Consider the following 27,173-nt stretch of genomic DNA (forward strand, 5'->3'; position numbering starts at 1 on the left):
ATCACTTTTCCAACTTTGATAAAGGTCAGATTGTAGCCTATTGCGATTGCAATTTATCGTATCGCAACATTGCTGCTCGCATTTATCGAGATCCAATGACTGTTAGCAGAATATGGAATTGGTGGATACAGGAGGGTAATACGGAACACCATGCTGGATCCCAATGGCCTCGTATCATTAGCAGTCGAGATGACAGGCATCTTACCCGCATCTCTGTAACGGATCGTGCAGCCACGTCTCAATCCCTGAATCAACAGATGGGGACATTTGCAAGACAACAACCATCTGCACGAACAGTTCGACAACACTTGCAGCAGCATGGACAATCAGCTCGGAGACCATGGCTGCGGTTACACTTGATGATGCATCACAGACAGGAGCACCTGCGATGGTGTACTCAACGACGAACCTGGGTGCACGAATGGCAAAACGTCATTTTTTCAGATGAATCCAGGTTCTGTTTACAGCATCATGATGGTCGCATGCGTGTTTGGCGACTTCGCAGTGAATGCACATTGGAAATGTGTATTCGTCATCGCCATACTGGCATATCACCCGGTATGATGGTATGGGGTGCCATTGGTTACACATCTCGGTCAACTCTTGTTCACATTGATGGCACTTTGAACAGTGGACATTACATTTCAGATGTGTTACGACCCATGGCTCTACCTTTCATTCAATCCCTGCGAAACCCTATATTTCAGCAGGATAATGCACGACCGCATGTTGCAGGTCCTGTACGGGCCTTTCCGGATACAGAAAATGTTCGACTGCTGTCCTGGTCAGCACATTCTCCATATCTCTCACCAACTGAAAATGTCTGGTCAGTGGTGGCCGAGCAACTGGCTCATCACAATACACCAGTCACTACTCTTGATGAACTGTGGTATCGTGTTGAAGCTGCATGGGCAGCTGTATCTAAACACGCCATCCAAGCTCTGTTTCACTCAATGCCCAGGCGTATCAAGGCCGTTATTATGGCCAGAGGTGGTTGTTCTGGGTACTGATTTCTCAGGATCTATGCACCAAAATCGCGTGAAAATGTAATCTCATGTCAGTTCTAGTATAATAATATATTTGTCCAATGAATATCCATTTATCATCTGCATTTCTTTTTGGTGTAGCAATTTTAATGGCCAGTAGTGTAACTTTGATTTATGTGAGAGTTATTATCAGTTTGAAAACAAAGAGATAAGTAATCCAGACTGTAGTGACAGCTAGTTTTGTACAAAGTACTCAGAAGAAATGTGTCCACCCCCATTAGCTGAGTGGTCGGCGCAGTGGAATGCCTTGCGAAGGGGCCTGGGTTCGATTCCCAACTGGGGCAGGAGATTTTCTCCGCTCAGGGACTGGGTGTTGTGTTGTCCTCATCATTGTTTCAACCCCATCTCCAATGTGCAAATCGCCCAATGTTGTGTTGAATGCAATAAGTACTTGCCTTCAGCAGCCAAACTTCCCCAAATAGGGGACTCTCGGCCCACAATGCTGTACGCTCATTTTTTTTCAGTAGAAATGTGTATTTGTGTGTGTGTGTGTGTGTGTGTGTGTGTGTGTGTGTGTGTGTGTTTTAAGGCTTGCTGTTAAAGGTTTGAGTATTCTTTACGTCTTACTCCACACAGAACGATTGTAAAGTCAGATTGTCGTCATATTTTTGTTTATGTTTTGGTGCAGTAAACTTTTTTCTCTTTCCAGCAATTTAAGTAGCACATTTCCCTTCATTATTTAGTTTATATTTCTGGAACATATTATCAATTTTAAGTTGTTTGATTCAGAAACTTATCATTAGTAATTTCTTTACATAGGTGTAGGTCACTATTTTGTAACTGTATTTTCTTGTTTATAGGTAACGTACTTGGCTTATTCTTACTAAGGTATTACTTTCATCAGTTGAAGATTGCCTGGCTTGTGGCAGAACTGTGATGGGTGCTGTAAATTTTTCATTGCACTGACTGTAGTGGTGTGTGAATTGAGGAAGAAAATGAGGCTCTTCAATGGCTTTGTCATATATGTAGTAGAAACAGGAAGATAGTGGAACAGGAGGGAAACTTTTCTGCTCTCCAGGCTAAATTAGACAAGGCTAAGAAAGACCTGGACAGGTTAAGGAGGGACAGGGGTAGTGGGAAGTGGCAACAGGTAATAGAAGAAACAGGCTTTGAACTTCATCTGACAGTTTTTTGGTGAATGTAATACAATAAAGATTGGCTTGTTGCTTCATTAAGAAAATGATGAGCATCACGCAGATGTAATGGAGACAGGGCACAACAAACTTTCAATAATACATTAAAAATATGAATACAAGGAAGCAGGAAAAAGAAATAAGTCTTGTTGTCAGGCATCCCTCATGCTAGAGGTGTTGGCCAACTTCTGCAGGTTGAACTAGCATCAAAATACCAGGTCATCATTCTTTTTAAATCCTCATGTTAGTCTGGGACAGATGACAGAGGATTTAGGATCACTCTGTAAAGTCTTCACCATGGAAGAGACCGAGATTATAGTGGCTGGGCTGGGCAACAGTACTGACAGAGATCCTGGGTACAATATAGAGTGTGACCTGATAAATACTGCATCAGTATCAAGATACATCAATGATGAATTGGTATCCGGTCTGAGAGACTGTGACTGAGCTCATTTGAACTCATCTGTGAGGAGAGTTAATTTGGAAATGGCACAGCCATGCAGTGTCACATGTTGGCACAGTTCCAGTTGACTATGTCAGTAGATGGTATTATACTAGACACATGGCCTTTACCTCAACATGATAGGGAAGGGTAAACTGGTTGGGCTAATATCAGAAAATTTTGAGGTAAGGGGAACAGGAGGACGCTATTAGAAGCGTAAAATACTAGTGCTTAAAGCTGTCTTTTTTTAGGACTGAAAGAAGTAACTTTTTACGAGAGATTAAGTTTGAAACAGTTCAGTTTGTAAAAAGAAACTAAACAACATAATATGGTATATCGCATCAGCACAGACAGCTGTTGGTTAAGGATTTTCAGTAACAACAGAAATTTTACTTCCAACCAGTTTTATCTCAGTCGATAATAAACTACAATTATCTTTATTGCAGGAAAATAGTTGACATAAGCTGCCTCTCTGAACATCACGTGACTACTGGTATAGATGTCTTAAAGTTTAGGTTAGCATCTCACTTTGGGGAGAAATAACTGAGAAAGGAGGAGCTGCCACATACATCAGGAATTGTTAAACATTTAAGAACATAGACATCCATAAATTTTGCCTAGGGCAGCATACAGAATCATGTGTGACAATAGCAGAATTTCACAGTAAATCCTTCACAAAAGAAAACTGAGCACCTGCAAGTAATTTTAATATTTTCATTGATAATCTTGAAATTGTATGGCCTATTTAGCAGCAAAAAACATAGAAATAATGGTCACTGATGATTTTAATCTGTATTCTCTTAAATATTCTTACAGTAAGCATTTATTACAAATCAGTAACAATGTCATTAAACTTAAACCCTACCGTACACTTCTCAATTAGGTCAACTAGTTGCTCACACACAGCCATAGATAATATAGTTGTAGAAAGGTCTAATGAACAAATTTATGTTACAAAACCAATAGCCAATGGCTCCTGAGACCATGAGATGCAGTTTTTTTGTTAAATGTTATTCCTGAACAAGATATAAAATGTACTGAGTGTACGAGGTCAGTAAGCCCAAAATTGATTACATACAAAGTGTTCCTGACACTGAAAAATACAACACTCTTACTTATTTGAATCCTGTTTCCCCCAAAACTAACCCATATTAGATAAAATCTACAAAGACGACATGGATTATTCAAGGAATAAAGGTATCTAGTAAAACAAAAAGGTAATTGTATCTGTTGATCAGCTATGATGTTGATGCTGTAGCTCTCTAAAAGGCAAAATATTGTAGATAATAATACCAACATGAGAAGAAGATGATGACATCAGATAACAAAATAAAGACAACATAGGATATAGTGAAGGAGGAGACTGGTAAACCAGAGATGAAGAGGAGCAGATAGGATTAGGAGTAAATGGTATGTAAGTAACAAATGTGTGCAGTGTTGCACAACTTTTTAACAAGTATTTCATAACAGTTACTAGAAAAAATGATGACTAACTGAAACCCTCAGCTGCCGACAGGTGTTGTTGATATACCTCGATGTGGACAGCTAAAAATATGTGCCCTGACCGGGACTCGAACCCGGGATCTCCTGCTTACATGGCAGATGCTCTATCCATCTGAGCCACTGAGGACACAGATGAAAAGCGTGACTGCAGGGACTTATCCCTTGCACGCTTCCCGTGAGACTCACATTCCCAACTGTCCACAATTCTACATATGTAATGTACCTTATAGACATTTGCCCATTCACTCATTACTCGCGCACATTTTGGCGATTCCCGTGAGAGTTTGGGCAACCTGTGCGCATTTGCACAGACGAAGGTCAATGGCTGGGTACCCTTTAACTATATACATGAAGACAGTAACTGTTCTCGAAAGAACAGAATACTGTTGATGACCGTGCAGCTTTTCCCTGGAATAAATGATGACTAACTGAAACCCTCAGCTGCCGACAGGTGTTGTTGATATACCTCGATGTGGACAGCTGAAAATGTGTGCCCCGACCGGGACTCAAACCCGGGATCTCCTGCTTACATGGCAGATGCTCTATCCATCTGAGCCACCGAGGACACAGATGAAAAGCGTGACTGCAGGGACTTATCCCTTGCACGCTTCCCGTGAGACTCACATTCCCAACTGTCCACAATTCTACATATGTAATGTACCTTATAGACATTTGCCCATTCACTCATTACTCGCGCACATTTTGACGATTCCCGTGAGAGTTTGGGCAACCTGTGCGCATTTGCACAGACAAAGGTCAATGGCTGGGTACCCTTTAACTATATACATGAAGACAGTAACTGTTCTCGAAAGAACAGAATACTGTTGATGACCGTGCAGCTTTTCCCTGGAATAAATGATGACTAACTGAAACCCTCAGCTGCTGACAGGTGTTGTTGATATACCTCGATGTGGACAGCTGAAAATGTGTGCCCCGACCGGGACTCGAACCCGGGATCTCCTGCTTACACAGCAGACGCTCTATCCATCTGAGCTATATATCAACAACACCTGTCGGCAGCTGAGGGTTTCAGTTAGTCATCATTTATTCCAGGGAAAAGCTGCACGGTCATCAACAGTATTCTGTTCTTTCGAGAACAGTTACTGTCTTCATATATATATAGTTACTAGAAAGATGGAGTTGTCTGGTTCAGAAGATGCTGCCCTGGAATATCTCATGCTAGTCATTACAAATAACTTCATAAATATATGACACTCAGTAAAAGTAATGTCCACCGAATAATCTTGAAAATTAAAAAAAAAATATTGGGTGGTTATGATAAAATGTCAAGACAGCTAGCAAATTTTTTCATGCAATCTCAAAAATTTTAGAAAATGTAATATGCAATCATCTTCTTAACCACCCGAAAACAATATATTGTTTGGACTTCTATAGGATTCCTATATTCAGAAAGCTAGCTAGACATACACTGAGAATGTACTTACTTCATCAGACAATAAATCACAGGCTACTGGTACATTCTGCGATCTGTCCAAAAAAGTCATTTGACTGGGTAAATCACAATATCCTTTCAAGTAAATTAGAACTGTGTAACAGAAAATGGTGCATAATGATTCAAACCCCTTATTCTCTGCCAGGAAACAAAGGGTGTAAGGGAGAGATTGTATTAAGATTGTATTAACCTGTTAGGCAACATGTAACTTGGATCTAATTATACATGGCATCCCACAAGGTTCCATCGTAGAGTGTTTACTTTTTCCTGTGCATATCAATGATCTTTCATCTGTAATATTACCAGATGCGAAGTTTGTTTCGCTCGCATACGATATAAAAATTGCAATAAAGAGCAAATCAAGTATTATTTTAGAAAGATCAGTTAATGAAATTTTCATGGATATCAATAAATGCTTCCTAGCCAATTCTTTGTCAGTATAAGCCGTAGGTATGGTGACATGCAGATAAAGAAATTGACAGTGTTAAATTCTTGGGACTACAGCTTGATAATAAACTCAACTATAAAGAACGTACCACAGAACTGCTGAAGCATCTAAACAAATCTCTATTTTCAACGCAAATGTTGTCAGACATACGAGATTTAAAAATTAAAAGGCTAGTATACTTTTCATTCATGAAGTCATTTCATAATGTCATATGCAATTATTTTCTGGCGTAACTCATCACACCAACTTATAGTTTACTGAGAGCAAAAATGTGTAGTAAGAATTATATGTGGTGTGAACTCAAGAACATTCTGCAGAGATCTGTTTAGGGAATTAGGAATACAAACTACTGCTGCCCAATATATTTATTCCTTAACAAAATTTATCATTAAAAACTTATTTCTTTTTCAAACCAACAGTTCACTACATGGAGTCAATTCTAGAAATAAGAATAATCTTCACAAAGATTTAGACACTTTCTTTGGTCCAGGAAGATGTCCATTATTCCCAAAAAATACTTACATACAAAACTAAATCATACTGATGTATGACTACCTAAATAAACCTATGTGTAGGAAAATTATGACATTTGTGGAGCACCAGTCTATGGTCACAAAAAAAAAAAAAAAAAAAAAAAAAAAAAAAAAAAAAAAAAAAAAAAAAACAGATCACAACTATGGCTACTGAAAAACAGGACACAGGAAAGTATACAGAGTGGATAACTGTAAAGAATATACAGTAAAAAATAAAACATAATGCATCATGCCTAAGATAAAAAATCTATATGTAAGAAGTAAAGGAAGCTGCACCAGAGAGGAAAAATGTTTAATTTGTGCTTTTGGACATTGCTGGTTGGAACTGGGAGAACAATGTAGCAGTCTGTAACTATCAGCAGCATGTTTTGCATTAAGCAGGGCAAGTTTACTGATGCCTTTGAGATGTGGGGACATGAGTTCAAAGCTGCAGAGTCAAGAGCAGTATGCAGATAGCAACTGGGGCTCCGCCCACAAGATACTCAAGTTTTGACTGGCGAGTCATGTACAGTACTGTTTGTGTAAAACTGATGTGTGTGAAATTACACACACACACACACACACACACACACACACACACACACACACACACACACTGCTTGACAACTGAAAAGGAACAAAAACATTGTTGGACAGGATGACATGAAACACAGTACATACCTAACAGAAGAGGAGTGATGTATTTATAATGAAAAATGTTAAAGATTTCACTACATGGTAAAGCAGGACAATAGACATAAATAATGTTCATATTTGACACAGGTCAGACCCTCAGCATAACGGTTGCTATCAGATTCTCAGCTAGGAACATGCCCTCCTTTGGCACTAACGCTCATTTCACACCTGTAATTCATGCTGGAACCAAACTGTTGAGTGGTGCTTGAGGATTATTGCCTGGTTCCCCTCTCCAGATGGTTTTGAATTCTTGCTCCCTTTGAGGAGGGGATTCATTGAGAAAATGTCCATCAAGAACATCCCAGGCGTGATCTATAGGATTTATATCTGGGAAGTGCGAAGGCCATTTCATATGTTCAATATCTTCACTTTCCTCAGCAGTCCATTGCGGGCAGGCACTGTCATTCATAAACAGAAATTTGGGTGCTCTATACAGATGGAAATGATCCAGAATAATCTCCCTGCAACATCACTGTGCTGTAATTATACTTCGGGCAAAATATATGCAGCCATGTTCAGCCACTGTGCATAATGCCTGTCTACACCACAACAACTAGGCCATAGGAATGAAGTTCATGAACATTCTGTAGTGTGTAATGTGTTCACCTCTCTCTCTGTACTAACTGAAGGCCAGAATCACTTGCCACAGTGAAATGGGATTTGTCAGGGAATATCACTCTGGACCACTGTTGCTGACCCCAACCAACTTGCACCTACACTAACAAACACTTTCTTGATGATGGTATCGTGAAGCAGGATGAATTTAATAGGTTTCTGAGCAAACAAATCAGATTGATTAAATAGCTGCCGAATGGTTCTGGCAGAGACATATGTGCCAGTAGCAACTGCAAGGTCTGAATTTATCTGCCTAGGAGTGAGATGTCTGGTCCATTTCAATTCTCTTGTGGTGTGGTGGCCCATCTATAACCACAGCCATGCTTTTGCACACCATTTCCACCCCCAGTGACCTTTTTGTACTGCAAGACAACACTTTTGGACACATCCATTACCGTGTCCACAACAGTGACACTCTGACCAGCTTTAAACCATCCTCTGCTCGTTCAAGATCGTAAGCACTCAAATGATACCTTCCACACATTGCTGTACCACATGAAATGACACATTAATCAGTCCCACAACAACCTTCCTAAAACACTGTACTGCATAAACTATTGAATGCATACAGAGCATTCATGCACTAGTTTCACTGCAGTTAACGTGTTCCGCCCTCTACATTTCCTTTTTCTATCGTTGGTCGGGTGTTCTGTAGCAATTGGGTTGTTCTGTGGCAATTTGCAGTTGTGATTACTAGATGCCATTGACATTCAAATTTAATTTTTGTAATACTATATTAGGGTCTGATTTTTTCAGGTTTTTTTTTTCTTTCGAAAGTTGATAACTGCATACAATTATTGCTGGTATAAATATAATGAAAATCATAATTGCTACTCACCATTTAGTGGATAAACTGGGTCGCAGAAAGGCACAACAAAAAGACTGTCGAAAAGTCAGCTATCAGCCAACAAGACCTTTGTCAAAACTAGACAACATACACACATGCACTCACGCATGCAAAATCAACTCACACACACATGACCACAGTCTCTCGCAGCTAGAGCCAAATTGCTGACATCAGTTATTTTGCCTTTTTTAGTTCTGAATAACTTTTTAATTTTTTTACAATTAATTTTTTAATGTGTTTTAGTGTTTATTATATGCATTCACTGTTTTACAATTCATATTTTTGGATACATTACTATTCATTGCATTTTTTTAATTTATAGGTTTTAACTTTATTGAGAATACACAAACAATAATAATAGAAATAAAATGGCGTAATACAATAATAACAATTATAACTATTTTAACACAATTGTTTAACATATATCATTACTATTATCATCAATGCTACATAAAGTAATAAATGATGAAGTGTATAACGAAAAGTATTATATGTTACAGTCTCATTGTTAATGTCAAGTTTTCTGTCTTACATTTATACATTATTTGTCTAGGAGATCTTTGTAAAACTCCTTTGCAGCATCTGAAATTTCAAAGTACTTCCCCAAGACAGTCACATCTTTCTTCTTTTCTTTGATAACCATATTTTGTTTTGGCAGAACGGTATATGTAAGTATTGCTGGATGGCATTGTTTCTTTCTACGCAGCGATTCAACTTCTACAGAATCTCAAAGTATTTATTACTTACTGACACATTGACAAATTTCTTTACTTTCATGTACAAGATGACATTCTGGTTCTTCATTTTCAATGGTAGGTTGGATTTTAGTACTTTCCGTGCACTGTCTTTTAGATTTTTAACAATCCAGTATTTAGAACACTGGAGTACCATGATCTTCTAAAACTCATCATATTCTTTACAAGACAATAATGAAAATAATCAGTTTTTGGCTGAAGTCAGACTCAGATGCCAGAGACTGTGGCCATGTGTGTGTGAGTTGTGTTTGCATAAGTGTGTGTGTATACGTCGTCTAGTTTCGATGAAGGCATTGCTGGCTGAAAGCTCACTTTCCAACAATCTTTTTCTCGTGCCTATGTGTAACTCAGCATCTCTGCCATATGGTGAGTAGCAAGTATCGTTTCCATAATATTGTTACATTCCATCCTGCATTTTCCATTGTTTGTAATTATGTGTATTTTATTTACTGACTGATAGCTTTCAGAACACTTGACAATGACCATGTGTCAAAACCGAAATCACAATAAATAATACTTTTAACAGCCTAAAGCAGAATGATTTCATTCAAAAATTTTATGAAGGCTGTGGATGCAGTCCTCACCAAAATTCTAAAATGATTATTTAAGTTTGGGGCAGATCTAAGGGGCAGAAGTCATGCCACAGAACTTTTGGAACAATATCAGTCACACAATCCAACAGAAAGTTAAGGCAGATGAATCTAGAACTGTTGCACAATCAGATTAACAGCCGATCCACACAAGTTGCTGAAAAGAATAATATACAGAAGAAAGGAAAAGAAAATTGATGATTTACTGAATGATAATCATGTAATGGCATCAGCAACTCAGATCTAATATTGTGTTTGGTAATAGAGGCAAAACTTGAGAAAAATCAAGAGATTGTCAAAGGAGTTGTCTTCTGAGAAGAACTATCTGACATTGTAAAATGATCCAAGACGTACAAAATTATCAGAAAATAGGTATAAGCTATAGGGAATGGTGGATAATAAACAGTATGTACAAGAATCAAGAGAGAACAATAGCAATGGGAAACCAAGAGAGAAATGCTCAGTTTAAAAAGGGTATAAGACAGGGGTGTAGCAGTTTTTCTATGCTGCTGTTGGACCTGTACATACTGACAGTGGAAAAAAATTTGGAAACACTGAAAACAAAACTCATTACCATGTCTGATACAGTGTATGAAAATGGTTCACATTCAAAACAGCTTCCAGTCACCTCTGGATGGATAAATACAGGTCCTATTTGATTTTCAAGGAAATCTTATACCATTATTCCCTCAAAATAGTGGCAACTTCAGGTAACTATGATGGAGGTGGATGGTGATCATGCACCCTTCTCTCAAAAGTCAACCATCGGAGCTCAATAATATTGAGATTCAGTCACTGTAGTGGCCACGTGAGATATGACAATTCATCCTTGTCCTCACAAAACAAGTCCTCAATGATGTGAGGTGTGTCAACAGATACCCTGTCATCTTGGAACACAGCATCACTACTGCAGAATGAACATTTTACCATGGGATGGCCTGATCAGACAAATCAATCGCATAATCTTTGGCAACAATGCAGTCTTGCAGAGTCACCAGGGGGCCCATGGAACACCATGATATGGCTGCCCAAATTGTCATCACACTCCTGTCACATTTCACTCTTGCGATGTAAACTCATTCAGAAGTTGCAAACAGTGAAATAAGACCCATCCAACCAAATGTCATTCTCCCATTGCTCCTTACTCCAGGTTTTCTGGTTTCAGCACCACAATTTTCTATTAAAAGCATTTGCATCAATGATGAGCAGTTTTGTAACTCCAGATCACCCTGTAATTCCCTGCTAATGGAGCTCCTTTCACTTTGATTTAATGCTGACAGGATTTGCAAGTACAACATACAGTTCTGCCATGGCTTTTACAGCTGTCTTCATCTTATTTTTCATCACAGTCCTTTTCAATGACCACGCCTCATTGTCACTAAACACGCACTTTCATCTGCATTGTGACTTAGCAGATTATGTTTTTATACTTTCTCTATATGTGTGCCTCTTGAAACACCAAACACTTCAGCTACCTTGGTTATGGAAGCACTCATATAAGAGCATGATGAATAGAGATGTGGAAATAGAAATGGATTAATAACTACTGGAATAATTGGAAAAATTGATTGGAAAGAATAGCTGAAAAAATCTGAAGGTAATTTATGAATATGTGCACAATCTTGGGTGAACTTTAACTGATACCAATCTCAACAGAACTTTAATATCATTACATTCAAGGTCAATAAACATAATTTGCATTATGTACTGCTGCTTTCAGTTGTGTGTGATACCAAATAATCACTGCAACAACTGAAACTGTCAATCTGTCAATGAAGCACAATATTTTTAGTATAAGTACACCAAGTTCAATAGGTCCCTATCAAGTCTGAGTCATTAAGTTCACGTTAGTTCCATTGTGTTTAGTCTTGAGTGTGACAATGTCAATGCACGAACGCTTCTCCAGATACCACGTGAATTATTCTTGTCTGCACTGAACCTCTTGATGGAGGATCTCGGCAGCAAGTGAAATGATGAACAGATAGGATTTCAACTTATAGCTGTTCGAATAAATATTCCTTTTCTAATAACTTTTTATAATACTTTTAATTAATTGTTAAAATACACATTTTTAACAATGCTGGTACAACGGATCCAAGCATACGTCCGTATGCTACCACTTCGTGAAACAAACAAAAGGGTGAGGATGCATGAATTAATAAACTGAAGAGCATATTTCTTACTTTGTTTCACACAGATATTTAATGATGTATCAAAACATTATCCTTGCCACAAAACAGCTCGTTAATTTACCTCTGGCAGTGTCCCTGGTTTATAGCTCATTCAGTTTACATATAGCTTATATGTAAGAAAAGAAAAGAAAGAAAAATAATATGATTCAATACAACTTCCCCTCCACTGTGCACTGACATCATACGGAAGTGCACAGTGGCTGAGCTTATTTCCCTTTTTGAGGTCTGATAATCCTGGCTGGCATGGGAATAGCCTTTATATTCAGTCAATGGTGTTACCATGAATGGTTATCAGTTGATATGGGCATGTCAGTTTCTTTTAAAACACACACACACACACACACACACACATACAGAGAGAGAGAGAGAGAGAGAGAGAGAGAGAGAGAGAGACATCTTTTTGTATTTACATTGCAAGGTTTGAAGCAATCAACAGATTTACGATACATTTTCTCTCCTAACAAAGTGCATACTGTAACTGCATAGTCCCATTATTGTTAGTCAGTATCCACACAGTATCTAGCTTGAAAAATATGCATGCGCAGCTCAATGTCCATTATCATCACAGTTCATGCTTACATGTCCAGTACGAGGCCCAAATGTCCATGTCATGCATTCACAGCAGCTTTCAGTGCACAAATTCCTGAAGCTCGTGTTCAGCAACATGATCCTTTGTGAAATCTTCGATGCGGTGACAATTGGTTTCCATATGAGCAAACCAAGGAATTTGTTTCACCTCATTGCTCTCACTTATTCAGTGAAGAGACCAGCCGTACAACCGACACCTATCAACAAGGTACGTTCCTCGCTGCTTTTACGATGTTGTTGAGCACAGAAAATTCATTTCACATGAAGTATTGCCATTTTTAGTTTACCACGTGCACACCCATGTGTTGTTTTGACACATGTACACTTAACACTTTGCAGTCAGGTTTTGTATGTTTCTGTGCTTCATTTTTGAGCATCTTTCATACAGTTTCCCCTTTTTATATATAGGGTCACTACTTGTCATTTGGTTTTAGTACATTTTATCTGATTTCATTTTCATTACATTATTTGATTCCTATTATATGAGTAAACATTTTACTCTCATTTAGTTATACATGCTTCATATAATCTTCATACAATAATAGATTCTGTTTTCATTTACAGCACAAATTGGCATGCATTTCATTTCAATTTACAGTGACTTCTTGTCAGTGCATATTCATTAATTCAAAAAGAATCAAAGAAGCAGCAAACAACAGTCACTACATTTAGATACTATGCGCCACTCAGATAACTAGCATGGTCTCGCCTCTCTAGCATTCTCCAGAAAGGATCTGCACACTACAGGGTTTTAGAAATTCCATGGAAAAGCAATTATGTGCTCAGTTACGTCTCATTAATAGACTTAACTGTGATCCCAAGGACAAAATAGTTTGTTGTTATTAAGCACAACTCAAATCTGATGATACCAATTGTATAAATACTTATTCAGTGTTTAAAAGTGAGCTCAATATTTACTTTATTATTTTTGTTATATAAAGGAAAACCATTTCATGTGCTGAGGTTTACAGAATAGTATCATCAATACAATATGATACATATAATGAGGATAGAACAATGTTTACATAGGTAACAAACGTGCTTAAAAATTTCAATGTAATTCAGGTGTTTGACACTTTCACGGGTAGTTGACAATCACAGTAGTTATGTTTCGGCCCTTTCATCATTTCATAGTACTCAACCTCAGTTCAGCACCATAATATGTAACATACTGCAACTGTTTTCTTCTTCACATGCTTTCACACTATCACATTGATATGTATCATAAACTTGCAACTATATTTACTTGCGGTGCAGGCCTTTCTTGTGTTTATATGATACCCAACACTCAACAAGCATTTATCTTTCTTCGCTTTAGGACCTGTCGATGCATTCTTCCTTGGAAGAAAAAACTTGATACTAACTTAAATCTATATCTTCATAGATAAGTGTATAGTGGTTTGATGGCATCGTGTTATCACAAAACTTATTTCATGTTTTCATGTCATGTGTGCATCTCTACTTACCTTATAGATCTGAAAGATGAAGTGCATTAGTGGCGTGGTGCGACTTCTTATCCAGTTTGCTACATATACTGTATTCACTTATTTACCTTCAGCAAGACTTCTCTCATCCATCAAGTATAAATAGTGCATGCACTTTCAATACTTAAATTTGTAAATATTGTACATATACAAGTATAATGTACATAGTAGTGCAGATTAAGTAAATATCTCTTAGTTTAGCGCCCCTTTCCTGTGCACATAATCCCTTAGATTATCTTTGTATGTGTGTATTGTGCAGATAGTCGTAGTTGTAGTATAGTCTCTCCCTTAATTTTCTATGTCTCTGTTTATTCGATAACCTTTACAAATGCTAGTGCGGACTGTAGCTCATCAAGTTTGTTTGTTTGTTTTGGATGCTCCAACACTTGCAGCTGTGCCTGTCTGGCATGCACATGTTTGTGGTATGTTGACCAACTTGCTTCCCAATGTGCATGCACTGTGAACTCTGATACCACATGTGCTGTAGCAAGTTGTTTATGGCACTGCATGCTACCATGTGTTTCACAAGTCCATTTATTTGTTTACAACTGGGCTACGGGTAAGGCAAAGCATTGTATTTAGAGTATCATCATCTCTAGACACATAAAAGTAAAATTCTTCCTTGTTACAACCACTCATCATATTGTTTACTGTTTACACATTTGACTTATAAAAAAAATACTAACAAAAATTTTCCTTAACAACTAACAACATAAACTCTGGAATGTGACTTTCCAGCAGCCTAATATCATACATATATACAACTTAGAGGGTAAGCAGCCCTTCTTCAATATATAGATGGTCTCAAGTCTTTGTGTGGGTATAGGCCTATGTCTCTAGCTGTGTGTGCGTACCAATCTGTAACTCCCGGGTAGGGGATTTTAGTAATAAGTATGGTCTGGTGTATAATAGGTGTCACTTACAGTTCAGTTTTCCAATTATAGAGAATTTGGGATGTGTTCCAAGTAACACCTTTTGTCCTATATAAGACTGTGTTGTACATTTCAACTTTCTGTCATAAATTCCTTTCCTGTATTTAGCCCAGATTTCAAGGTTGATTAATGCTTGTCATATTTTTATCCACCAATGATAATTCCTGTATCGTTACCTTGGGCAAAGATTTTTCCCAGTCGACTAATTGTTTGCAATTCAAGATCAGCTCATTTGGTGTAAGTCCAGTTGATGTATGAGGAAGGTTAACAACTTGTGAGAAGGGGGTGACATATTCAATCCACTTCATATGTTATGAGGTATATAGGCCCTCACAAACCTGTTGAATTCCTTAAACACCCTTTCTATGGGGAATGCTTTGGGATGAAATTTGGGTTGTAAAATGTGTTTGATTTGGTTGGACTCTACAAACTCTTTCCATTTACATCCAACAAAATATGAGGCATTATCTGTTAACATGACCTCTGATTTTCCTACTTTTTAAAAATAATCCTCTTTGATTTGTCTTGTAATTGAACTAAGTGTAGTGTTCTGCACAGCACATAATTTTAAGTATTTGGTGAAAATATCATACAGACATACTACACACATTATGCCATCCTTACCTCTGGGATAGGGTCCAGCCACATCCAAAGATACCTTTTCTAGAGGTTTTTTTTAGCTGCAAATGGGATGTAATTCAATCTGTTTGGAGATGTTGGAATGTTCTGTTTTCTAGCAGACAACACACTTGCTTAACACCTGTAGTACTCTTCGAGCAAGGTTGGGGAAATAATATTTACCTATTTTGTAAGTGTACCTTGCAATGCCATAATGACACTAAGTATTGCGTGTGTACGAGATAAAATAATCCACACATTTCTCTAGCAAACACATGTGCCATTGTTCTTGTTTAGGATGGATCCTATGAAACAGAACACCTTTGTGAATAGTGAAAAACCTTTTTAACTTTTCATCACTGTTTGGCATTAAGTTTCACTCGTACTTTACTCCAGCGTGTGTCTTCCTGCTGTAATTGCTCCATGTGTTTACACATGTGGACATAGTATGGTCGGAGTGTTTTGATCAACATAGCTCTTATTTCACCTTCTTGCTCTAAGAGATCATTAAATTCCTCTAAGCCTTGTGGTACTTGAGAAAGAGCATCAGCAATTATGTTTTGGTTTCCTTTTATGTACACTATTTCAAAATCGAATTCTTGAAGATACAAACACCACCTGGCTATATGTTGGTGTAGGAATTGACAAGTTAACAGAAACAATAGGGACTGATGGTCATGGTATACTTTTGTGTGTTTACAACAAAGGAAACATTCAAACTTTTTAAAGGACCAAATTACAGCCACAACCTCCAACTACATAGCTGAATATGAATGTTCAGCTTCAGATAAGGTGCAGATGGTGAAGCCAATTACTTTAGGAATGAGTTTTCCCTCTTCTTCTACCATTTGAAAGAGGCATGCACCCAGACCTTGAGAAGACTTGGCCTAAGTATGCCTTCAATTGCCTCTTGTTTTGAGGAGCAGGGCAGTTCATAATGGCACCAAGTTTTTGAGGATCTGGCAGTATGCCTTCCAAAGAGGTTATGTGTCCTAAAAATTTTACCTTACTCAAAAGTATGGGTCCTAGCACTTTGTCCAGAACAGAGATAAATACAGGTGCACTTACATTCAATCTAAACAGTAATAGTTGAAATTCGAAGCTCCTGCCCCACATACAAAGGTGGTATACTTCCGACGTTCTTCATGTAGTTTTATTTGCCAATAAGAGAACCAGGGATCAATTAAAGAAGGAAATTTAGCATCATGGAATTTCATAAACTGGTCCTCTAAATTGTCTGGGCGTGTTTGTACTGATACAATAATCTTATTAATGTTACGTGCATTGAGGACCAGCACACCTTGCCATCTGGCTTATTAGTGCCCATTTTTTTTTTTTTTTTTTTTTTTTTTTTTTTTTTTTTTTTTAAACACATGTATATAACCAAATACAGCTGCAACTCTCACTTATATGTCCCCTCAGTCTCAAGATACCATCTACACTCCATTTTGATTTGATATCGCCAGACACTTTACATAACAGAATCCTTCCCCCGATTTTCATGGGAGTTGGCATAAATCCAGGCAGTTTTTCCCATGGTGGGAGAATGACTTCAAGAAAGTAACTGCCAAGTGTGTAAGTTGCAACTAGCAGTACCTTAGCTCAGCAACACTTTGATTAGATGCCAGCAAAAAGTTACTTAAAAAGACCTTATGACATCAGGCCACATTATGTGGGATTGATACTGAGAGTAACAGACAGTACTGGTGTAAGTTATGCTTTTATGATAAAGTGACAGGTGGGCAGGAATAAATTATTTATTATTTACCTGTCAACAATTTTAAGGATGTTGTCTACACTCCTATTTCTCTATTACTGATATTTTGTGATTATGGTCTCAAGAGTCCACACAGTTGCATCTGGTGTAATGTTTGTCTTAGACTGCATCAACTAAGAATGTCTGGACATTACATGCTCCAATTCATGAAACTGGTTCTGCTTTGTGGTGCTTTTAGGTGTTCAATTGAGTTGTTGATTCTATTTTTATGCACAATGTTTCAGAAACCAACCATGTTGTCTCGTTCAGGTGTTGCAAGCTGTGTTGTTATGTGTACTCTCTGGCTGGACACCAACCAGAGATTTGGGCACTATTTAGCATTTGCATCACCCACAGTTTACAATGCAACAAATTGCAATAAATATGTTTTGTTTCTAAGAGCACACATAAGAATAATATATTCAGTTTGTTACCTGTTGATCAAATAAACTCCAAAATAATGGAACTGGAATAAATAGAAAAAAAATTCCAAACACAATTTTCATATCATCTATTAACTTCTCACTGTATTTTTCAATAGCTGCATCCAGCCAGTGATCAGTGTAAAGGACTTTAGATTCCAGTCTTCTTTTAACAGCATACTGGAAGACAAGAATACAACATTCAAAATGAAGTATTAGTTTTGCTACTTTATTTGTATTAATGTAAAGAGATAGATTAATTAATTTTTAAGATATGTTTACTGAACTTTTACAGCTCTAAGAGATTAAATATTTTCACAAGAAAGAAGAAGAAATATTTTACATTTTGGTTAATTCTCTTTGATGACTACAAATAATCATTATAATTTTATATTAATAATTTTATGAAGTTGGTAATTATGGCTTCTCTTCCTTTGTCAGTGAGTCTCTCTCTTTGTCTCCTGATGCTTCAATGCAAATTTACCTCTTATGTGAACAGTTAAGTACCACAAGGAACAGAAAATTTTAAGATTCTCCATTTCTACTTTTGGAATGTTGAAAACAGGATAAGGGCTACTGAATACAGCAATTTAAATAGGGATTGCAACAAAAGAGTTGTACAAAGGAAACCCAGGACCTAACTGCAGGACACATTATTGAAGACTTTATGTAAAGGTTGGTTTAAAAGAGGGGGGAAGGGACCAAACAGTTAGTTCATCAGTCCCTTGTTCCAAATAAAACAATGCAACAAGGGCAAGAATAAAACAAGTGAGACTGACAACACAAAATCGACAGAAAGTAAAAATCAAAGAACAACAGAAGGGAAACAAACACTTAAATGGAAAAAAGGGGAGAAGAAAACCACAGGAATGCAAGAAACAGATGGAAGAGATTAAAACGACATAACATGGCTGGCTAACCATGAGAATAAAAAGGAGAAGCCAGCCACTCTGCAACAAATTAAAACCTCCACCCTAAAAGCAGTAGAGTGGAGGAAACAGAGGGACAAAGGACATGCGCTAAAACTTAGATTAAATGATAAAACCCATCCTCAAGAATAAAACGTAAGACTAAATCAGCTGATGAGGCATTGTCAGATAAAATTAGCGGCAACGAGTCCCGTAACAGAAGATTTTGTTGCAGGGCAGTCAAAGTGGGACAGTGTACCAGAATATGGGCCACTGTCAACTGGGCACTGCATCGACACTGAGGCGGGTCTTCACAGCACGACACTGAGGTGGGTCTTCACAGCAGAGGAGGTAGCCGTGGGTCACCTAAGTGTGGCCAATGTGGAGCCGGCAGAGAACCACAGAGTCCCTGTGGGAGACCTGCATGGAGAACTGCCACACATTCATAGTCTCCTTAATGGCACGCAGTTTGTTGTGCGTACTGAGACTATGCCATTCCATCTCCCAAAGCCAAAAAACCTGGTGGCATAAAAACAAATGCAGATCAGTTATTGGAATGCCAATCTCCATAAGAGGTTTCCATGTAGCTTGTTTGGCCAGCCTGTCAGCAAGTTCATTGCCTGGGTTTCCACCGCGTCCTGGGGTCCACACAAACACCACTGAATGTCCGGACTGTTCCAGGGCTAGATGGACTCCTGGCTGGCCGCTATCAAAGGATGATGAGTGTAGCACTGGATGATAGCTTGTAGGCTCCTCAAGGAGTCAGTACACAGAAGAAATGACTCTCCAGGGCATGAAAGATGTGCTCAAGAGCACGAGATATAGCCACCAGCTCTTCAGTGAAAACACTGCAGCCATCAGGCAAGGAATGCTGTTCACTATGTCCTCCATGGGAATACGTGAAGCCGACGAGACCGTCAGCCATTGAGTCATTGGTGTAAAGTACTTCATGGTATTGGTACATGTCAAGAATTGAGAGGAAGTGACAGTGGAGAGTCAACGTGACTGTCAGCCATTGAGTCGTTGGTGTAAAGTACTTCATGGCCTCGGTACACGTCAAGATTTGAGAGAAAGTGACAACGGAGAGCCAGGGGGTGAACCGAGTCCTTTGGGCCATGTGAAACGTCCAGGCGAAGCCGCGGCCTAGGTGTACACCGTGGATGTGTACGTGAATGGATCTCAAGTATAGCTGGTAAAGGCAAGAACTCCAGTTCAGATAGAAGGGATTGGACATGAACTGCAATTGGAGGCCATGACCTGATGTGGGAGATGAACTGCCGTGGGTGGGAAAAGGAGACGGTAATTTGGATGCACAGGAGAACTGCAAACATGTGCAACATAACTGTCAAGCAGTTGCGCTCTCCTGACCTGCAATGGAGGTACTCCAGCCTCCACCATGACGCTGCTTACTGGACTCATCCTAAAAGCTCCCGTCGCTGGTCAAATGCCACAGTGGTGCACTGGGTTGAGTAAACGCAATGCTTAGGGCACCGCCAAACCATAAACCAGACTCCCATAGTCAAGGCAGGATTGAACAAGGGCTCTGTAAAGCTGCAGCAGCGCAGAGAAATCTGCACCCCAGTTGGTGTTGCTCACGCAGTGGAGGACATTGAGGTGCTGCCAGCACTTCCGCTTAAGCTGACAAAGGTGAGGAAGCCAAGTCAATTAGGCATCGAAAACCAGTCCTGAAAATTAATCTGTCTCCACAACAGTGAGGGTATCAATCAGTGAGGTAAAGTTCTGGTTCTGGATGAATGGTCCGTTGCTGACCGAAGTGCCTGACACACGACTTTGTGGCTGAAAACTGGAAGCCATGGGCTAGAGCCAATGACTACGCCTTGTGGATGGCTCCCTGTAGGTGCTGCTCAACAACACCAGTACTGGTGAAGCAGTATGGAATGCAGAAGTCATCTGCATACAGAAAGGGTAAGACAGACAGCCCTGCAGCTGCTGCTAGACCGTTAATGGCCACTAGAAATAGAGATACACTCAATACAGAGCCCCGTGGGACCCCATTCTCCTGGATATGGGGGGAACCATGGGAGGCACCGACTTGGACATGGAAAGTACGAAGCACCAAGAAATTCTGGATGCAAATAGGAGCGGGCCTCAGAGACCCCACATGTATAATGTGGCAAGGATATGATGTTGCCAGGTGGTGTCATACACTTTTCGTAAATCAAAAAAGATGGCAACAAGGTCTTGGCATCTGGAAAAGGCTGTTCGGATGGCAGACTCGAGGGAAACAAGATTATCAGTGGTAGAGTGAGCCAGGCGGAAATTGCCCTGCCATGGAGCCAGTAGGCCATGTGGCTCCAGAACCCAATCCAACTGCCGACACACCATATGTTCCAGCAGCTTACAAAGAATGTTGGTGAGGCTGATGGGCCGATAGCTATCCACATCAAGCGGGTTTTCACCGGGTTCAAGCACTGGAATGATGGTGCTCTCCCGCTAGTGCAATGGAAATATGCCATCGCACCAGATCCGATTGAAGATCACAAGGAGATGTAACTTGTAGTCAGACGAGAGATGTTTAATCATCTGACTGTGGATCCGATCTGGCCCAGGAGCTGTGTCAGGGAAATGTGCAAGGGCACTGAGGAGCTCCCACTCTGTAAGTGGAGCATTATAGGGTTCACTGTGTTGTGTGAGTGAACAAGAGGACTTTCCCTTCCATCTGCCATTTGGGAGGCTGGAGTGTAATTCTCCAACACAGAGGCGCGAGCATAGTGCTCAGCAAAGTGCTCGGCAATCACATTTGCGTCAGTAGATAACATGCCATTTATGTTAACACCAGGTATACCTGTTGGGGTCTGGTACCCAAAAACTCATCTGATCTTTTCCCAAACTAGGGAAGGTGACATATGGTATCCAATGGTTGAGACATACCTCTCCCAACACTCCTATTTCTGTCTTTTGAAAAGCTGGCGAACGCAGGCACAAAGCCATTTAAAGGCTATGAGGTGCTCCAGAGAATGGTGCTGCTTATGCCACTGTAGAGCTCACCAATGCTCCTTAATTGCCTCAGCAACTTCCTCTGACCACCAAGGGACTGTCTTTTACTGGAGGCACCCTAAAGAATGAGGGATCATGTTTTCTGCCACAGAAACGATAGTTGTAGTTACCTGCATAACCAGCACATCAATGTTACCATGTGGGGGATATTCAACAGTGACAGCAGAGGTGAAAGCATTCCAGTCTGTCTTGTTTAAAGCCCATCTGGGCAGGCGTCCGTGGGCCTGATGCCGGGGCAGTGACAGGAAGATGGGGACGTAGTCATTACCACACAGGTCATCATGTGACCTCCAGTGGATAGATAGGAGAAGGCCAGGACTGCAACCTGAGAGACCAATGGCAGAATATGTGCTGTGTGTCACACTGAAATGTGTGTGGGCACCTGTATTTAATAGGCAGAGTTCGAGTTGTGACAGTAAATTTTCGACATCTCTGTCTCAGCCAGTAAGCACGGTGCCACCCCACAAGGGGTTATGAGCGTTAAAATCTCCCAAAAGTAGGAAAGGTTTATGGAGTTGATCAATCAGTGTAGCCAATGTATTCAGGGGTACTGCACCATCTGGAGGAAGATATACTTTGCAGTTATTTCCTGTGTCATCCTTATCCTGACAGCCACAGCTTCACGAGGGGCTTTGAAGGGGCACAGGTTCACTGCATACTGAGTTCAGGACACAGACACAAACGCCACCTGACACTCTATTATAGTCACTACAGTTGTTGTAATATCCCCTATAGCTGCAGAGGGCAGGGGTCCACATTTCCAGGAACCAAGTTTCCCTGAAGGGCAATGCAGAAAGCAGGTGTAAAGTTTAAGAGTTCCCATAGCTCAGCCAGGTGGTGGAAAAGACCACCACAATTCCACTGGAGGACGATGTTACCGTGAGGCTGGGAATGGTGGTGTTGGGGCCATCAGAGGGTACTGTTTCTTAGCAGACTTCTTCTTACTTAGCTTGCTCTCTCACTTCTCTTTAGGGGCTTGCTTCGAAGATTTCTACAAAGCAGCTTCAGGCACGGAGGAAGACCATGAAGCTTTTCGTCCAGCAGCTTTTGGCTCCTTGAGCCACTGGTGAGTGTCCACTGTGGCATTAGTGAAGAACTTGGGAGAGAGGGGCCCCAAGGGACCCCTTCTGCACAAGAGGAGCCAGAAGAGGCTGTTGCTTTTCCGGCTTGGCTTGGAGATGTGGTAGGCCAGAAGCTGGAGGAGATTGTGGCCAGGTGGATTACAAGATCGAAGGATGTATTGCAAGAACAACTACCATCTGTATAATTAAAAAAATGTAGGTGTTGGAGGGAATGGTACAGGTTGTGAAGCAGTCATTGAAGCTGAGCATGTTGAGCTCAGCAGCATGTTTCACCACTGGTTAGTCAGTTCTGCTCTCAGTCACAATTTGTCAATGACCATTTATTTGGGTGAACTGCTGGTTGTTGGTCGCAGTCACATAAAATGCTGTTCAGAAATTACAGCAGAGCTATTATACAATGTGGCTGCTTTGCAAGTGACCCTTCTAATGACAAGATAAAATTTACTTGTGATAGTACTAGAGTTGGATGAGTTGGGTTGGTGCATTTGATAGATCTTACACTTCGGCCTTCCACAGGTTTATAATTTACGTGACAAGAGGGTGGGAAAAAGCATGGCATACTGATGGGTGAGGATATTTCCTAGAGTGGGTGGGTCACATAATACCACAATGAGAGTTGTCAGAACAATTGTGGGTAGGATGTTGCTCATTACAGTCACAGTAAGAAGTAGTTAAACCCTGGCAAAGGATACAGTTAAATTGTTCCAGTTCAGGGCGATCCTGGGTGATTTGGAAAGAGAAATATGGGGAGGGGGAGTGCTCCTTTGCAGCTGGTGCATGGGAGTGATCATAGAATTAGTTGTGATGGTCATCCATGGGTTAGCCAAGGATATGGAGAGACATTTCAAAATGGAAGCGACAGCAGCTACCAAAATGCAGGTACTGTTGAGGTGCACTTGATAAAGACAGAGGTTTTTATGGAGCCACCAGCAAGGTGAAACTATCCAGGTGGCATTGGGATAAGTGCTATATCAGCAGTCTACTCCTAATATGCCAGCAGCCCACATTATAGAAGAGTTACACAAGCAGCCGGTTTCCTAGTAGACAGCACATGATGGCAGCTATGTTCCAACAGCCACCAGATGGCAACCCAAGTGGCACCAGAGGTTGCTGCTGGCCCCCAGAGACTGTAAATGGGACTGAGAGTATCCGGGTGCTGGGGCTGTATTTAGGGAGGCACTCGGGACCTGAGCCATTAATTCACTCCAAGTAGGCTTCCTGGGCCAGGCACCAAACACAGTCACATTCATTCAATTGGGAACGGACTTTGGAGCTGGCACAATGATGATGCCAAGTTTTGCATTAGGGCTTCTGTGAGGGGACTTGTAAGAATTTTGGACTTTTTTCATTAGTAGTCACGAGTCTTAACTATGTTTTCATCACACTAGAACTTTAATATTGGACTGTACTTCAGGGATTTTAACTGGAACTGAGTCGGAATTCTTATCATTTAAATATGAGACTGTCCTGTCGGTACTTGAGAATTTTCCAGTTGAGTGCTTTGTGTACTTACTAGTTAATAGCATTTCCCAACCGGTTTTGTTTTCCTTCCAGAGACCTTACGCCTAGAGCTTATATTTCTGTTAATTCTTTCTTGTCACCAGTTGTGCAAAACTTAGTTTTGGACTGAGGCTTTGCTAGTTGCTACTGGACTCTAATTCTGATACTTTGAATGTGATAACTTTAGTTGTTAAATTTGTTTAGTTCCTTGAGATGCCACCAGCCTCCTGCCACAGTTCCTGTTCAGTGTTAACTTCAGAAAATTTTTTCTGTGTGATTACTGGTTACAAACTGATTATTTTGTTAATTATGTTGCAATAAACTTGAGATCACTGTACATCTGGGACTTCTTTTCTTGACTGCCTGTAGCGGATACTTTGTTGAGGATTAAAAGATTGTGAAAGAAGTGGTGTTCTGCCACTTGCTGCCCACCCACTCTATAAAACTTCCTAGTTCATCCTCAAACCACATCTACTCCCAGCCACTTGTCACATGGATCATACCCCAGTGTAAGACCAACATCCAAGACCTGTCCAATGAACTCACCAGCTTCACCTATACTTTCTAATCAAAGGCAAGACCACTTGCAACAGCAGTCATACCATATACCTGATCTGTAGCAATTTATGTATAGCATTTTACATGAACATCACCACCGAAAGCTCTCCACCTGAATGGTTGGAAACTGCCAAACTGAGTGACCAACAGCAGAGTGAGCCACATAGGGGCAGAAAATACTGCTGAGCACAACATGCTCAAGTCCAATGGCTGTTTCACAGCCCACATCATCCAGATCCTACTCCCCCCACCGCTCCCAACCTCTCCACCAGAACCAACTTCGCTGAGCTATGTAGATGGGAGTCATCAGAGTCATCACTGCAACATTTCCTTCCCTCCCACAATCCTCCCAACCTGTTTCCTCTAGCCTCCATACACTAAAACCGCTATACGCGATGGACAATGTAGTGATGCCACTTGATGTCACCATGGAAATTGAGTAGCTGGCACAACATTGCTACATTACTGTCAGCCACTCTCACACCACTACCAACATGATGCTTGTCAGCACAATTTAATGAGGCCAGGTCTCCTACAATCCTGCATATAATTTGGCACAGGGCTGGTCTGATCCATTGTAAATCTACCACAGCATTGACACAGCACAATGGTATGTCTATCGCTTTGATCATCACCATGGTCTTTGCATATGGATGTTTACTTTCTCGGACTCTGTTAGTAACTGGTCGGACTTTGACACTGTGCAAACCTGACTTTGAATGGATTGCTTACTTAAAGATATCTTACATTGCTCAGGGAAGCATTCTATAAAATATCTCAATTTCTTGCAAAAACTAGGGCTAGTCTCTATTAGTTTTGAGTGTAGGTCACCTGTACAAAAGTGGTGATAACTCAGTATCATTGAAACATGCAAATAAACCTTAAACATTTTGTAGTTACGTGAGAGTGTAGGTCTTCAACCACAGACCACCTACAACAATTCCTTCTTGGTATCGGTGATGCCAGCTGAAATCAAAGGCAAGTTAGTCACATTATTCTAAGAGAATTATTGTCCTTGCAGATTGGAAGTAGAAAAGGTTAACATGATATTAGTAAACTGCAGGAGCAGCCATGGGAAGGTCCCAGAATCAGTATCACTCACTGAAGGCAATAATTCTCATACATTATTAGGGACAGAAAGTTGGTTGAAACTGGACAAGAATGGCAACAAAATCCTAAATTCAGATTGAAATATACAGTGTATTAAAGAAAAAAGTATTCCATATTTTTAGAGGTGGCATTATGGACCAAAACAAGACAAAAATGTCCAGTGAACATGGGCTCCAAAATGCATACCTTAAGAGTGAGCAGCACTTGTTCATCTTCATAATATGAAACAGATGTCTTCTACTGCAAGCACATAGCTATTACAAATTACCTACAGATGGTAGTAAGCAAGTCAGGACACATTCCTCTGATACTGTTCAAGGCTACAGCATGAAGTAAACACCTGTTAGGGTTGCTACTGTAAGTTCTGGGTAAGTGCATGACATACAGTAGTTCTAATGGAACCAGTTTGTGCTAAGTTTGTGTCTTTGCACTTACCATCATAATGGAAGCCTACTGTTCAGTGAACGAAATGGCAGATATCAGCTTCTGTAATGGTTTGTAAAATGGAAACAACTGTCAAGCCCACATCCTATATGGTGCAAAATATCCACAATGCAGGGTATCAACACAATTATTAAGCCATCTTTTCCAGTGACTAGCAGACACTGGCTCTATAGCTCAAACAGTGGTGTATCATGAAGGACCTTGCACTATTTGACTCTGTTATGGAGGAACAATTGTGGTAATGAGAGGAAGAAGATACTGGAACGAGTGCATGCAGAATTTCAGCATCTATTGGAGTTAGTCATCCTCAACTCAGAGCAATCCTGGATGAACAGTTGCTATAACTGTATTATGTATACAGCATGTCCAAGCCCTTCAGTCACAAGATCAGATTGCCAGAAAGCGGTTCTGCCAATGGCTGATGCAAAGATGTGGAGAAGGTTCATTTTTCACTGTTCACAGATGAGGCTGGATTCACTCGAGGTGGGATTGTCAATTTTCATAACCAAAATGTGTGCACT

General features: G+C 40.0%; 1 protein-coding gene across 1 annotated transcript in view; it reads right to left on the reverse strand.

Annotated features, from left to right (window-relative positions):
• The window catches only part of LOC124613376 (peptide transporter family 1-like), a 189,164-nt gene that overhangs the window by 49,805 nt on the left and 112,186 nt on the right, over positions 1-27,173 (reverse strand). Inside the window, exon 8 of the mRNA XM_047142077.1 lies at positions 18,045-18,212. Coding sequence (XP_046998033.1) covers positions 18,045-18,212 — 168 coding nt within the window. The remainder of the gene's footprint in view (positions 1-18,044; positions 18,213-27,173) is intronic.

This window comes from Schistocerca americana, chromosome 4 (genome assembly GCF_021461395.2).
Source record: "Schistocerca americana isolate TAMUIC-IGC-003095 chromosome 4, iqSchAmer2.1, whole genome shotgun sequence".
NCBI classification, from domain to species: Eukaryota; Metazoa; Arthropoda; class Insecta; order Orthoptera; family Acrididae; genus Schistocerca; species Schistocerca americana.